Source organism: Archocentrus centrarchus, chromosome 9, assembly GCF_007364275.1.
Source record: "Archocentrus centrarchus isolate MPI-CPG fArcCen1 chromosome 9, fArcCen1, whole genome shotgun sequence".
NCBI lineage: Eukaryota > Metazoa > Chordata > Actinopteri > Cichliformes > Cichlidae > Archocentrus > Archocentrus centrarchus.
This window is the reverse complement of record NC_044354.1, coordinates 5,906,945-5,918,990: the sequence shown is the minus strand read 5'-3', so window position 1 is coordinate 5,918,990 and position 12,046 is coordinate 5,906,945. Positions and strand designations below refer to the sequence as shown.

Genomic DNA, 12,046 nt, shown 5'->3' with positions numbered 1-12,046 from the left:
TGGATCCACTCGGATTCATTCATCGTTTCCCAAGTGAAATCTCCCGTGGATGGATGGGTCGCATTCCGTGGATGTCGACGTTATGGCGGCGTGCCAAAGGGCTCTTCTGACACTGTGTGGTTGCCGCAGAAACTGCATCCTCCGCACGCGGGGTTACATAATCAAGCTGCTCACAGGCGCTCAATGTAAACACAGCCAGAAGATTTTCAAGAAAAGCAGCAATGACCGAAGTTTGCATGTGAAAACTCTTTTAAGTCTGCTATAAATGTTCTCATAGCTTATGTCCTATGGAAATGTATATAAGCACCCATTTACCAGGCTGATTGTGGTATTATAGCCTGCTGGCCCAACTAGACCTACAGCAAAAAAAACTTTGTAATGAAAGAGATATAGAAGCCAATTTAAATCACCTTCAATGTGTCTGACAGATATGACAATATTCTGGCACATTTTCCTTTTTTAAATTATTGTTTATTGAATTAGGTTATTAAATAAATAAATGAAAATAGAGACAAAACACGTCACAACATTTCTCATTGCAAGTCCGTTTTCACTGTGAAATAATCAGGTGTAAAACAGTCCTTAGACGTGCAAAGTCCACGATGAAACAACATCTTCAAAGAACGTCTGACCTTCTCGCCTTTTACAGCTTATTTCCATTCATAGTGGAGAAAATCATCAGTCTTTTAATAGTTTTCCTATGTTGACACGTTGACATCCAGTCACTTAGAAATGATCCAACTCTTAGTTAAGCTGCAGGGACTCGGTTTGCAGAAGGGCCAACTGGTCGAGGTTTTACTCTTTATTAAGAGAAGGAAAGAAGGAGGAAAGGTCACATGGAGGAAGAAATGATTGTTGTCACTAACCACAACGAGGTAAGGACTTAAAATCATGGGCCAACAAGAAGAGAAACACACTGCTAAAACACAAAAATGTCACAATTCATGCTTATATCAATAAATCATGACGTGGTAGATAATTAGAGGAGCATTCAGACTAATGGCTTACATGTTAACAAAGACAAGCAAAACACTCCAAATAAAACTGTTTTCTGTGCATTATCTCTGGCCCCAGGCGCGATATTACGAAAAGCATCTTTAGCTGACTCATGAAACACAACCAGCCTCTCACCTTTTCCCGCGGCAGGGTCTCCACACGATGGCGAGCAGCGTTGCCCTGAGCGCGGAGCACCCTCTAATGTACAGAATAGGGGTGAGGGCAGCATTAACACGGGGCAAAATGCGAATGGGGTCAGTGCCCTCATTTTTAAAGGTATAACAGGTCGTGCCAATGAAATTACAAATTATAACATGACAAAATATGGGAAGCCAAGTCCCCAAGAAGAACACTACCACCACCAGTATGAGATACACCGAAGAGCGCTTGCTGTCTCTCTCCTCAGAGGGCTGCTCCCTCTCCAGCTGAAACCTGGCTATGATGAACAGTCGGACATTCAGCACTATCATTATAATCACTACGAATATGTTCGCGATAAAAGTACCAAAGCTTGTGATCTGTTTGGCAACACCGACAGTGACCAGGTTTTGTACAGCCACGATTAAGAAAGCGTAGACCCAGTAGGCAAAGATGACCGTCACGGTCCTGTTTCGGGTCATGCGCTGGGAGTATTTAAAAGGTGACACGATGGCGTGGTACCTGTCCGCTTGAGCGGCCAGGATAGCCATAAAAGACAGCCCTAGAAATGTGGGAGCAATGTAAAAGGTTCTCGTAGGGGAGTCATAGACATCCCTCACGTCGAGAACACCGACATAATAATAAGACACTCCTGTGCAGATGTCACTGAAGCAAGTGCTCAGCATGTACATGAAGCGGTTCTCACTGCGCAAAGCTTTGTTCAGTAGGATGGAGAGAAACACAGACACGTTGAGGAAAATGATGGTTGCAGCGAGGAAAATGCTGAAAAGAAACATCAATACGTTGCCAAAGCTCGTGAGGGGCAGCGCAAGAGGCAGAGGGTGGCTGCTGTTTCTCATCAGTGCAATAAAGTATTCAGGCCTTCATCTCATGACAAATAGTGGCAGCAGTGCAGCTGTAACTGAACAGCTGAATGGGGCTACTTCTAGCCTGATTTATGTAAGAGTGACTTCAACTCCCAAGGCGAACAAGTCCACGAGGCCTTCATAAATACACATGGATCTCAACAACTTATTTAACAATTACAGTTAATAAGTTCAAATATTTTATCATTATCACAATGCATATTCATTTTATGTTCATCATAGCATCACATCTTATAGATCTGACTTTAACACTTTAACACAGCACAGCTGCAATGAGGCCTTTTTGCATAATTTTTTGTGCTACCTGCATCTCTGAGTGCAACTTTAAGATCAAAACAGGCATGGCAGTTTTTCAAACTTCCGTTTAAGTGGTATCCCCACTAAATATTTAGTGATATAATTATTTTTCTAATATCATTTTCATTTACTGTAACTTCATCTGCGGTAGTAAATTTGTCTGTAAACATAAGTCTGTTTCTTTAAGCATGTTTATATTCCAGGGCGCAGGACAGGAAGTAGCAAAAGCAACGCAGTGAACTCTTATAATCTTAAATCTGGTGCTTTCCAACCTTGGAGGCCACGAAAAAAGAAAAATATTAACAAAGGGCTAACAAAGGGCTTTTAAAGCACATATTCCTATTAACTAATCAGCACTTCTGAAACAAAGACACTGATAAGAGCACAGACAAACTGAGTTTTGTAAAGGTGTTATCAGCTAAAGGTTTCAGTTTTGTCATGATTGTACAGTCTAGACAGGACTGGAAGTTCTCTGGTCTGGCTCAAGAAGAGTATTTTATTCAAATCTGTGTGTTCAAAACAAATGCATAACTATCATTGTTTTTTATTAATGATACTGCCTTTTATAGAGAAGAAACATGAGTGGGTGAAGCAGTAAACCAAATAATTTTCTGCATCATGATGCCCACTGTGAGGGCCAATTTATTACAGGATCAAACTGTAACAACTCCTGCAGATTTACTCAGTTTATACAAAAATCTACACAGTTTCTTTGGTACAAGATTATTGATGCCAACACAAAGAAAAGTACAGTAGCTTGGTTCAAAACTGAAAACATGTTTATAGCTCCCCCTTGAGGGCAAAAGTTTAATATTACAGGAGGATGATTCTTGAGCGGATGACGCAGCCGCAGACCATAGAGGTCATATACTTCTAAAAGACTAAAAGCTAAATTTGTTTGGAAACTCACAGTTTTTTACCGTCTGGATTAAAATCAATTGCAGCGTCTATCCCAGTGTTTTCGTCTATGTTGCTACTCTGTAAACCACGTATATGGCTTACTTTTTTCTTTTTAAATCAATGAAAAGTACGTAACAAAACTAGAGAAGCCCCCTACAGGTGACCCTCATTAGGCCCTTTCTGCCACCCCAGAGTGGGCAAATAAAAGTCTAACATATTTATAAGAAATCAACAAAATTCAACAGATTATTACTGAACAGCAAGTTGCGCATACTGCCGGAGCTATTTAACAGTACAGACTATAAATAATGAAGCTTCACAATCCCTGTCACTACTTTATCAAGACAGCGATAACTGAGGGAGCTATCCAGGGTACTATCGCCTGCATGATTTCATTACCGTTGAAAGCACCGGAGTTTTACTTGTTTCTTTCACACAGGCTCTTCCTAACCTGAGACTGAAGCTGTGGGGCTCAGAGTTTTATCTGAAGCTGACACTATACTGTGGCGTCTCTTTCGCCATCTAAATCTATGCCTTATTTTATTTTATTTTTTACACCAACCATGACTGTGCAAATACAAACATTATAAATATATACTCCCTATGCTAACTATTTTATAGAAAGAAATGTTTAAAACAATTTTAGCTATTGACAAGTGGGAATGGGCCCAGTTTGGACTGTGGCAGTGGGTTCCGGTGACGTGCTGAAAAGTGACATCTAATGTGTTCTTTTCAGTCAACACGATTTACGGAGGGATTGAAGACATGATCTCTCTTTTAGTGACTAAACATAAAATACTTCTTGTGATTAGGCCTAACTTATTTTCTTTTTTTCTTTTTTTTCCATAACGTGTGTCAGTTCTAATGTCACTCAACCTATGTCAGAGCCGTCAAGCCTCCGGAGATCAGGTTTGGCCGACCTATAAATATAACGAATGCTCGTCTTCTTGTAGGGCTCCAGGATGCTCTATAACACCACCGTCATCCTCTCGGTGAATTTCAGCAGTCCGGAGGACTTCCTCATCTTCACCTTCCACATTGTATTCGCCACGTGTGCCGTGCTTGTCGCCGGCTCGGTGATCATCGGGATATCCTCCACTCGGTCTCTTCGAGGCCAGAACCGTTTCATGTTCATGCTGAACACGAGCATCAGCGACACTCTGACCGGCTTCTCCGTCTACTATCTGGGCCTCTTTGACGTCCAAGAGGGCTATCCCTCCAGGAATGGGACATACTACATTTTGCCGTCATTTTTAGGCGTTAATGTGTTAACCTTCCTCTTCGCTCAGTTTGACCGCTACTTTGCCGTTTGCCACCCGTTCTTTTACAGTCGCTACATAACAAGAAATGTTGTCATTGGAACTTGTGCTTGTTGCTGGATTTACACGTACTTTATTCTCACTGTGCAGAACTTGGTGCCAATCTCAAAGGCAGCTCAAATTAACGCGTTTGGTGTGATGACTCTACAGGTTATAGTGCTCATTAAAGTGCTCATGACAATTAAACTATACATCATAGCCAGGAAGCACCTAGTGAGAGAGGCGCCCAGTGTGGAGAGAGACAACAAAAAGGAATCACTGCGCATCATTGTGTTTGTGGTTATCTGTTTCTTGGCGCTGTGGTGTCCCTCGTTTGCCAACATTATTGTCAGACAGTTGACTACAAAAGGTCTAAAGTTTAGGAATGAAGCCACTAACGTGTTTGCCACGATGGCACGCTTAAACGCGCTGGTCACCCCGGCGGTATACATTTGGGGCAGCCCGGCCCTTCGGAGGGCCGTATGGAGAACAGTGTGGTGGAGGGTCTGCCCCAGGCGCAGAGCAAGGTAAGACACGGTCTGAATAGTCAGTTTAATGTTTATGTCAAATAATATCTTGTGTATAAATAATGAAAACAATTTCTTCCCGTACCCCACCCCACCCCTCTCTTCTGTAGGATTGACTTTAACTCTGGATAGCGAGCAAAATAAGGCAGCCATCAGTATCATCATAAGGTAATACCAAGAAACGACCGATATCTACGTTTTTTCAAGGAGCACAGGCTGGTTAATACACTAAGTGTCCATCTGATAGGCCACCTACATGTTTCAGTCACTTTTGCGTTGATGTGTTTTCTCAGGTGTGTTTTTAAAAGCAAAATATTACGCATCTTGAGACTGCACCCTTTATTCTTTTTGTACTCTGATTCAAATATGCCAGAAAAAAACTGCTGTGACTCAGAGAGAATGCTGGCCGAAGATTCGTCCTGCATGACCCTCTGCTATACAGAACACTTCATTCTAGTTTAGGATTAAGGGGTTAAACCCTTTAATTTCTTGAAAAGTGTTTTGTTTTTGTTTTAACATATATGAATTAAATATTAATATTGTTTTGTAACGTCTTGTGTTGCTTCTTAACATTAGAATATGAGCTGTGTGATTTTATTTTATGAGAAACTCGCCGGGATACATGTTAATCCTGATTGTTTACTTTTCTTTTATTACCGTTTGGACGGCTCCGATCTGGCTGAACACGATCCCAATGGAGACCAAATCAAAGTCTTAGGCTTGTTTCAGATTTCCAACCACCAAACCTACAAATTCTTTCCGCTGTTCAACAGCCTTGAGCAGCGTTTGAAACCCGGGTCACATAACAGCGCAATAGAGAGCAATGTCACTGCTATTCAACACACTGTGAAGTTTGTTTAACATTTGGAAACAAACCTTTACCCTCGTGAAAATTTGTAGTGTACCCACTGCGTCTCTTCAGGGGCTGAGGTGCTCAGGTTTAGGTGGCTATCTTTGTGGAATGTAAATGTTGAATGTTCACAAATATTGTAGCTGTGATGAAGGATCAATACTATCAATAAGCATGCTTAAAAAATGTTTTTGTATGTGTTTTATGACCGACGGATCCCGGGACCGCAACGTGACAGACAACTATGTGGTCCTTGTTTTCCAATTCATCGCATTGTTGTAACTGCAGTGAGTGTTATATTTAGAAATTTATCAAGCATTTTATCAAGCCTGTGCGTCTTTGCGCGCACTAGCAAGTATTTTATTTCCACCACACCACAGTGAGCCAGAGAAATATTACAGAAACACCCTTAAACATCCATTGCAAAGAAGACCAATCTCTATGGGAAAACGGTTAGACCGACTGTACTTCATCAGCGAGATTCCCCCAGACAATCCATGTCTTTATGTGCAAACATTTTATTACAGAAACTTGCCGGCCTTCATGTCGGTGAAAATACCCCCCCCCCCCCCCCCACACACACACACACACACACACAAATATAAAATTATATATATAAATAAAATTCATGATTAACACAAACAGACCAGGTTGAGTAATGACAATTTCAGGAAATGCTATAAAAAATTACTGTGCAGGTTAAAAATACTTAAACAAGACAAGGTTTGAAAGATTACTTAATGATGGCTAGCCTGCTCTCCTTCATTGCTATCCTTTAATCTCATTTTATCTTTATCAGGCTGTAAAGCTGATTCCGCAGTTGAGCCGCCCCCCCCCACACACACACACACGCACGCACACACACACACACACACACACACACACACACACACACACACACACACACACACACACACACACACACACACACACACACACAAAGCGGATTAGTCGAACACATAAAAGAAAAACAAAACAAAAAGAAAAAAAGTAGAATATCCAGCCTTCTATTGACTTATTGACTTCTATTTGATACCAAATAAAATCACATTCTAGCACTCTGAACCATGAAATTTCAGCCTGTAAAAACACAAAATGTAAAACGAGGGCCAAATTATCTTAAGTTTTAGACTTTTAGGTTTAGTTCATTCGTAATTGGATGGAATTTGCCGTTCTCAACAGGATACACCGTAATGATCACTGCTGCAGCCAGGGCAGGTGTTCGACATATAAGTGACATATGCGGCTGCATATCAAATCAATGGGCCAGCCTACAGCACATTCAGCACCACCTTCAGTGTCATCTGTAGTTTCAGGACCAGGGATAGTCCCATAGCTTACTGTTGCTTCATTCCAACAAGAGGAGCCGTGGTCCTGAGGCTGAACTTTAACTATATTTGGACACAATAAATGTTTACTGTTTGCCAATTGACCAAGAAGGGAAATTATCTATAATAATAAGTTTCATTCGACACAATTTTTCGGGTTATCAGCATAAGACCAGTTCTATATGGCTGCATGTGTACCGTTATGTGTAAGTACAGGAAATTTTTACCACAGTTGAAATCCAGACAGATCATACTGTTCAGAAGAATTCATTTCATTATGGTTATTTTCACACACAGAGCCATGACAATCAAGCTATCCGTTGTGGCGAGGCACCAGCTGAAGGCCCGGAGAGAGCATGAAAGTAACTGCTGATCATAATACTGACAGTAATGTTTGTTTTTCCTCCTTCTTTCTGCTGCAAAGGATCCAAAAGGTGTTTAGGACAAATTCCTTATAAGTGAATCAAAATGAATAATTTTATCGGGCTGGTTTAAAAACTATACACATAAATACATTTAAGCTTCAACAGTAGCGTCTGCATTTCAATGAAATATAAAAATATGCACTTAATATGAATTTAATAAACTCTAAAGAGTTTTAGAGAAATCATGGCAGGTATTTTAAGTGTCCTGATATTTTCATTTTAATATTAAACATTTTCTCCAAAACCCCAAAATGTTCATTCTGAATATATTTTTTGCTACAGTGTAATGTGAAAACAACCACATTTTAGAAGCCATTGTTGGCACAACTCTGAAAAAAAGTCTAAGTGACTGCCGTGAAAAAAAGCGCCCCCCCCCCAAGTCAACCCTGAAATATTTTATTATCATGGCAGACAACCATGAAAACAAATTTCTCTTTAAAGGCAAAATTATTCCCAAACCTAAAAAATGTGTTTTATTCTACCGCTATTTATTTTTATTAACTCTAAACTGACTGATTAATTTTGAAAAAGCCAGTTTTCCTTAAATTAAATACATTTCACTGTGCATTGTACTGTGTATAACCGCGCATGTGACAAATAAACACTACCTTATCTTAAATTACATTTAACTGTTGCACAGTATCTCACCCACATTCCGATGCCCAATATACTTGTCTGATATTTGCAGTAATATTCTTAGGAGTAAACATCAACAACAAATTTGACAGTGAAATTGATACAATTTATTACACAACCGTGGACATTTTCATTTTACAGTTGTTCTGTTTTATTGGTTTATCGTATATAGAAGGGACAAGTCACCTGTCAGACTTTCATAACAAAAATGTATTTTACCAACAATTTCTTCTTGTTAAAGGTGATTTCAATGTGAAGGAGACCTCAGGTTAAATAGAAAGAAGTGAAGCACCAATAGACTGTGGATAATTCAAATTCACTAAGCCCCTCTCAAAAATAGAAAAAAATAGAACAAGAAATGTATCCATGGATTTGAAAAGTGAGATTAGGTCATGCCTCATGGGAAAAAACAGTTGGCAGGGCAGTGTCTTATTGAGCAGTTACATAAAAATGTTGTTCTGAATATGCACCAGTGGCACAATGCTTCTCTCCAACATCACTGACTCCCTGACTTCAGGAGTGCCTCTGTCGGTGGACTTCAGCAGTCCTGTGGATTTTCTCATTTTTATATTTCAGATTTTATTTGCCACAACTGCTGTTTTCGTGGCCGGGCCTATAGTCATTACTATCTTTGCCAGCAGAGAGCTCCGCCGACAGAACAGGTTTATTTTCATGCTGAACACCAGCATCTGTGACACACTCATCGGGCTTTCAGTGTATTACGTCGGTTTGTTTGATGTCCAAGAGGGATATCCGTCCAGAAATGGAACTTATAACATGTTAAACTACCTTCTTGGGGTAAATTTAGTGACATTTTTAGTTGCGCAGTTTGACCGCTATTTTGCCGTTTGTCATCCTTTCGTGTACACTCGCTTCATCACGAGGCGCGTGGTTATTTCTGCCAATTTCTGTTGCTGGTTATATGTCTATTCTCAGGCGATTATTTCGATTTTCTTGCCACTGTCCAAAGCAACACAGATGTATGTGTTCGGTATTATCACATTTCAATTGATAGTGTTCACCAAAGTGGTCATGACTATTAAACTGTATGTTGTTGCCAAGTACCAGCTGGAAAGAGAGCCCCCCAGTGCAGAGAAAGAAAACAACAAGGAGTCATTAAAAATAATAATTTTTGTTGTCATAAGCTTCTTGCTGTTGTGGTGTCCCTCCTTCGTTAATATCATCCTCAGACTAGTAGCAGGGAGGGGGCTGACATTTCGGAATGATGCTACCAATCTTTTCGCCATTATGGCTCGTTTTAATGCCGTGTGCACACCGGCGGTTTACCTGTGGGGGAGTCCGACTTTAAGGAAAGCCACGGTGAGGACAGTTTGGGGCAGACTGTGCCCAAGATGCAACAGTAAGTAGAGAACTGCATTCTCTGTTGCAATGTGCAATACCCCCGGTCAGCTCGCCTCATTCTCAGTTTCCTCCTGTTCTGTAAAGGACAGCCGATGAAGACTGACTGCAACATATCCCAGTTTAGACGATTCCTGCCTCAATCAGATTGAAAAGTGAAACATGTGTGTGTAGGTTCATCCAGGTCACGGGAGTGTCTGGAACTTGAAAAAGGCGGCTCGTCCTTTGTTTTGCAGGTGTTAATTAAACACACTCGATCTCATTGAGAACGCTTGAGTCGGAGGTTATTGACTAAAAGCAGAAGGGATAAACAATTGACTCCTAAAATGAAGAATATTTTATGTTTTTTTTTTTAAGCACATTAAATCATATCTACTGGCACAAGCTAAATTAAGAAACACTTTAATTGTAGAATCAGTATTGTTGTTAACATTCCCCTTGTCCCCTTCTCTATCATTAATAATTTTCTATAACGATATTTTCCAAACATGTTTGTATGTGTATAATACCTTTTCATGTTTTATATTCTTTGATATTTTTGGAATGTAATAGCTCTACTATTTGTTTTTTTTGGAAGCACAGCGACCCCATAACTGCCGTTTGAAATGTATAAATGAACTTATTTGAGCTAACTTATTATTTTCTGTAGCAGGGGATGTTTCGCTTGTTACTAATCTTTAGTTTGATTTGTCCCAGGGATGGATGGATGAACACTGAATTAATGAGTAATGAATGATGACATTATTGTGACGTCTGTGGCCATGGCCAAGAAATGCATTTCTTTCTTTCTTTCTTTCTTTCTTTCTTTCTTTCTTTCTTTCTTTCTTTCTTTCTTTCTTTCTTTCTTTCTTTCTTTCTTTCTTTCTTTCTTTCGGAGATAAGAACTGAAATAAAGATGTGCGTCATTTACGCTGCTGTTTGCTCCTGTCCTGTGAAGGAAAATGCCAAAGAAAGGCCGAAGAAGATTAAATCTATTAACCAATGTCTTTGTCACGAACGGCTACTGTAACTGAAAGATAAAGAATGTGGGATCAGAGAAATCGTCATTAAATGCCGATTAACTATTTTTGACGATTTCTGTGATTTAAAAAAATGACTAAAAAAACAAAACAAAAAACAAACTTTGGAGGCTGGAAGACTTTGAGAACCCAGATATCATTTTAAATTTAGCATTGGCAATACGGCTGTGCGCGTGTATGTATTTCTGGACTGACAAAGAAGGTGTACTTACTGAAAAACATGTCAGTTTTATTTAACTTTATTCCACTCGCTCCCAGTAAAACAAATACACATAAATAATGAATGTATATAATGAAGGCGTGAGACAAGCATCATTTTTCAGGAGTGAAAGACAAAGCAAAAAATCTCAAATGAGACATGAGCTGATGCCTCCAGTGAAGTCACCGGGCCAAAGAACAGCTTATAGCTACATATATCCTGTCAGTGTCAGTGATGCCTGATGATTTAACCGCCGTGATGTCACCAGCTGGTTAGCGAAGTCCTATTTTTGAAACATAACCGAACTGTGACTCCAGGCTCGTTCATTATTTGACTCGTGATTGACAAGTCATTAGCCAATGAGCATACTCTTAATCCTCCTTTCTGACTCTAATTTATAAAATGAAGTTTATATGGTATTCAGTTTAGAGATTTAGCAGATAAAAGCAGGACGCAAAAGGTTCCAATTAACTTCTATACAAAATTAAGTGGTTTTGCAACCAGTGGATTTGCCCCCTGCTGGCAATTAAAAAGAATACAAGTTTAAGGCTCTTTAAGGCATCTTTTAATACTCAATGCGGGAACAGAGTGCATCTCTACGGCCTCTGTAATCATTTGGTTTTTCCAGTCCTCTTCCAGCATGACAATGTATTTTTTTTTTCTGACTAGTACACCATCATTTTTTAAGTAGACACCAAAGGCACATTAAGCGCCATTAGAAATGGTCAGGGCGCAGTGATCACGAGCAACGACGAAGAAGTCATGATATTGCATTTAAATCCATCTGCCTAGGTCTTTGGCTACACACAGTTAAGGATGTTGTATATGCAATCAACGTGCGTGACATATATATATATATATATATATATATATATATATATATATATATATATATATATATATATATATATATATATATATATATATATATATATATATATATATATATGTCTGCAAAGCTCTGCATGTTGTACCTGTGTGCTGTTACCGGGGTACAGTGTTAAAAAGCAGCCAGCACATCTTGTTTGTGCTGTTGTTAGACTTTTAACTGCAGAACACAGAACTTTTTTTTTTCTTTTTTTTTAGTAAAGCGAACCCACAGATTGCATACCCATAATCCTGTGACGAATGCGCACAAACACAAATCCATAAATTCTAATATAAGCTTAATTCATGCTGTGATTCCT

The 12,046-nt window shown here is 39.5% G+C and overlaps 1 protein-coding gene across 1 annotated transcript; it reads left to right on the top strand.

The window, feature by feature from the left end:
* Positions 1-4,180: 4,180 nt before the first annotated feature.
* Positions 4,181-5,175, top strand: LOC115786135 (G-protein coupled receptor 15). The gene is made up of 2 exons (XM_030738177.1): positions 4,181-5,043; positions 5,154-5,175. The coding sequence occupies exons 1-2, from the start codon at positions 4,181-4,183 to the stop codon at positions 5,173-5,175; spliced, it is 885 nt and encodes a 294-aa protein (XP_030594037.1).
* The last annotated feature ends 6,871 nt before the right edge of the window (positions 5,176-12,046 follow it).

What these genes read in the sequence shown, in the direction of transcription:
- LOC115786135 (XM_030738177.1), top strand. Translation starts at nt 4,181, where the DNA reads ATGCTCTATAACACCACCGTCATCCTCTCGGTGAATTTCAGCAGTCCG. An exon ending in TGCCCCAGGCGCAGAGCAAG is followed by an intron (nt 5,044 to 5,153) that starts GTAAGACACGGT and finishes TCTCTTCTGTAG; the next exon opens with GATTGACTTTAACTCTGGAT.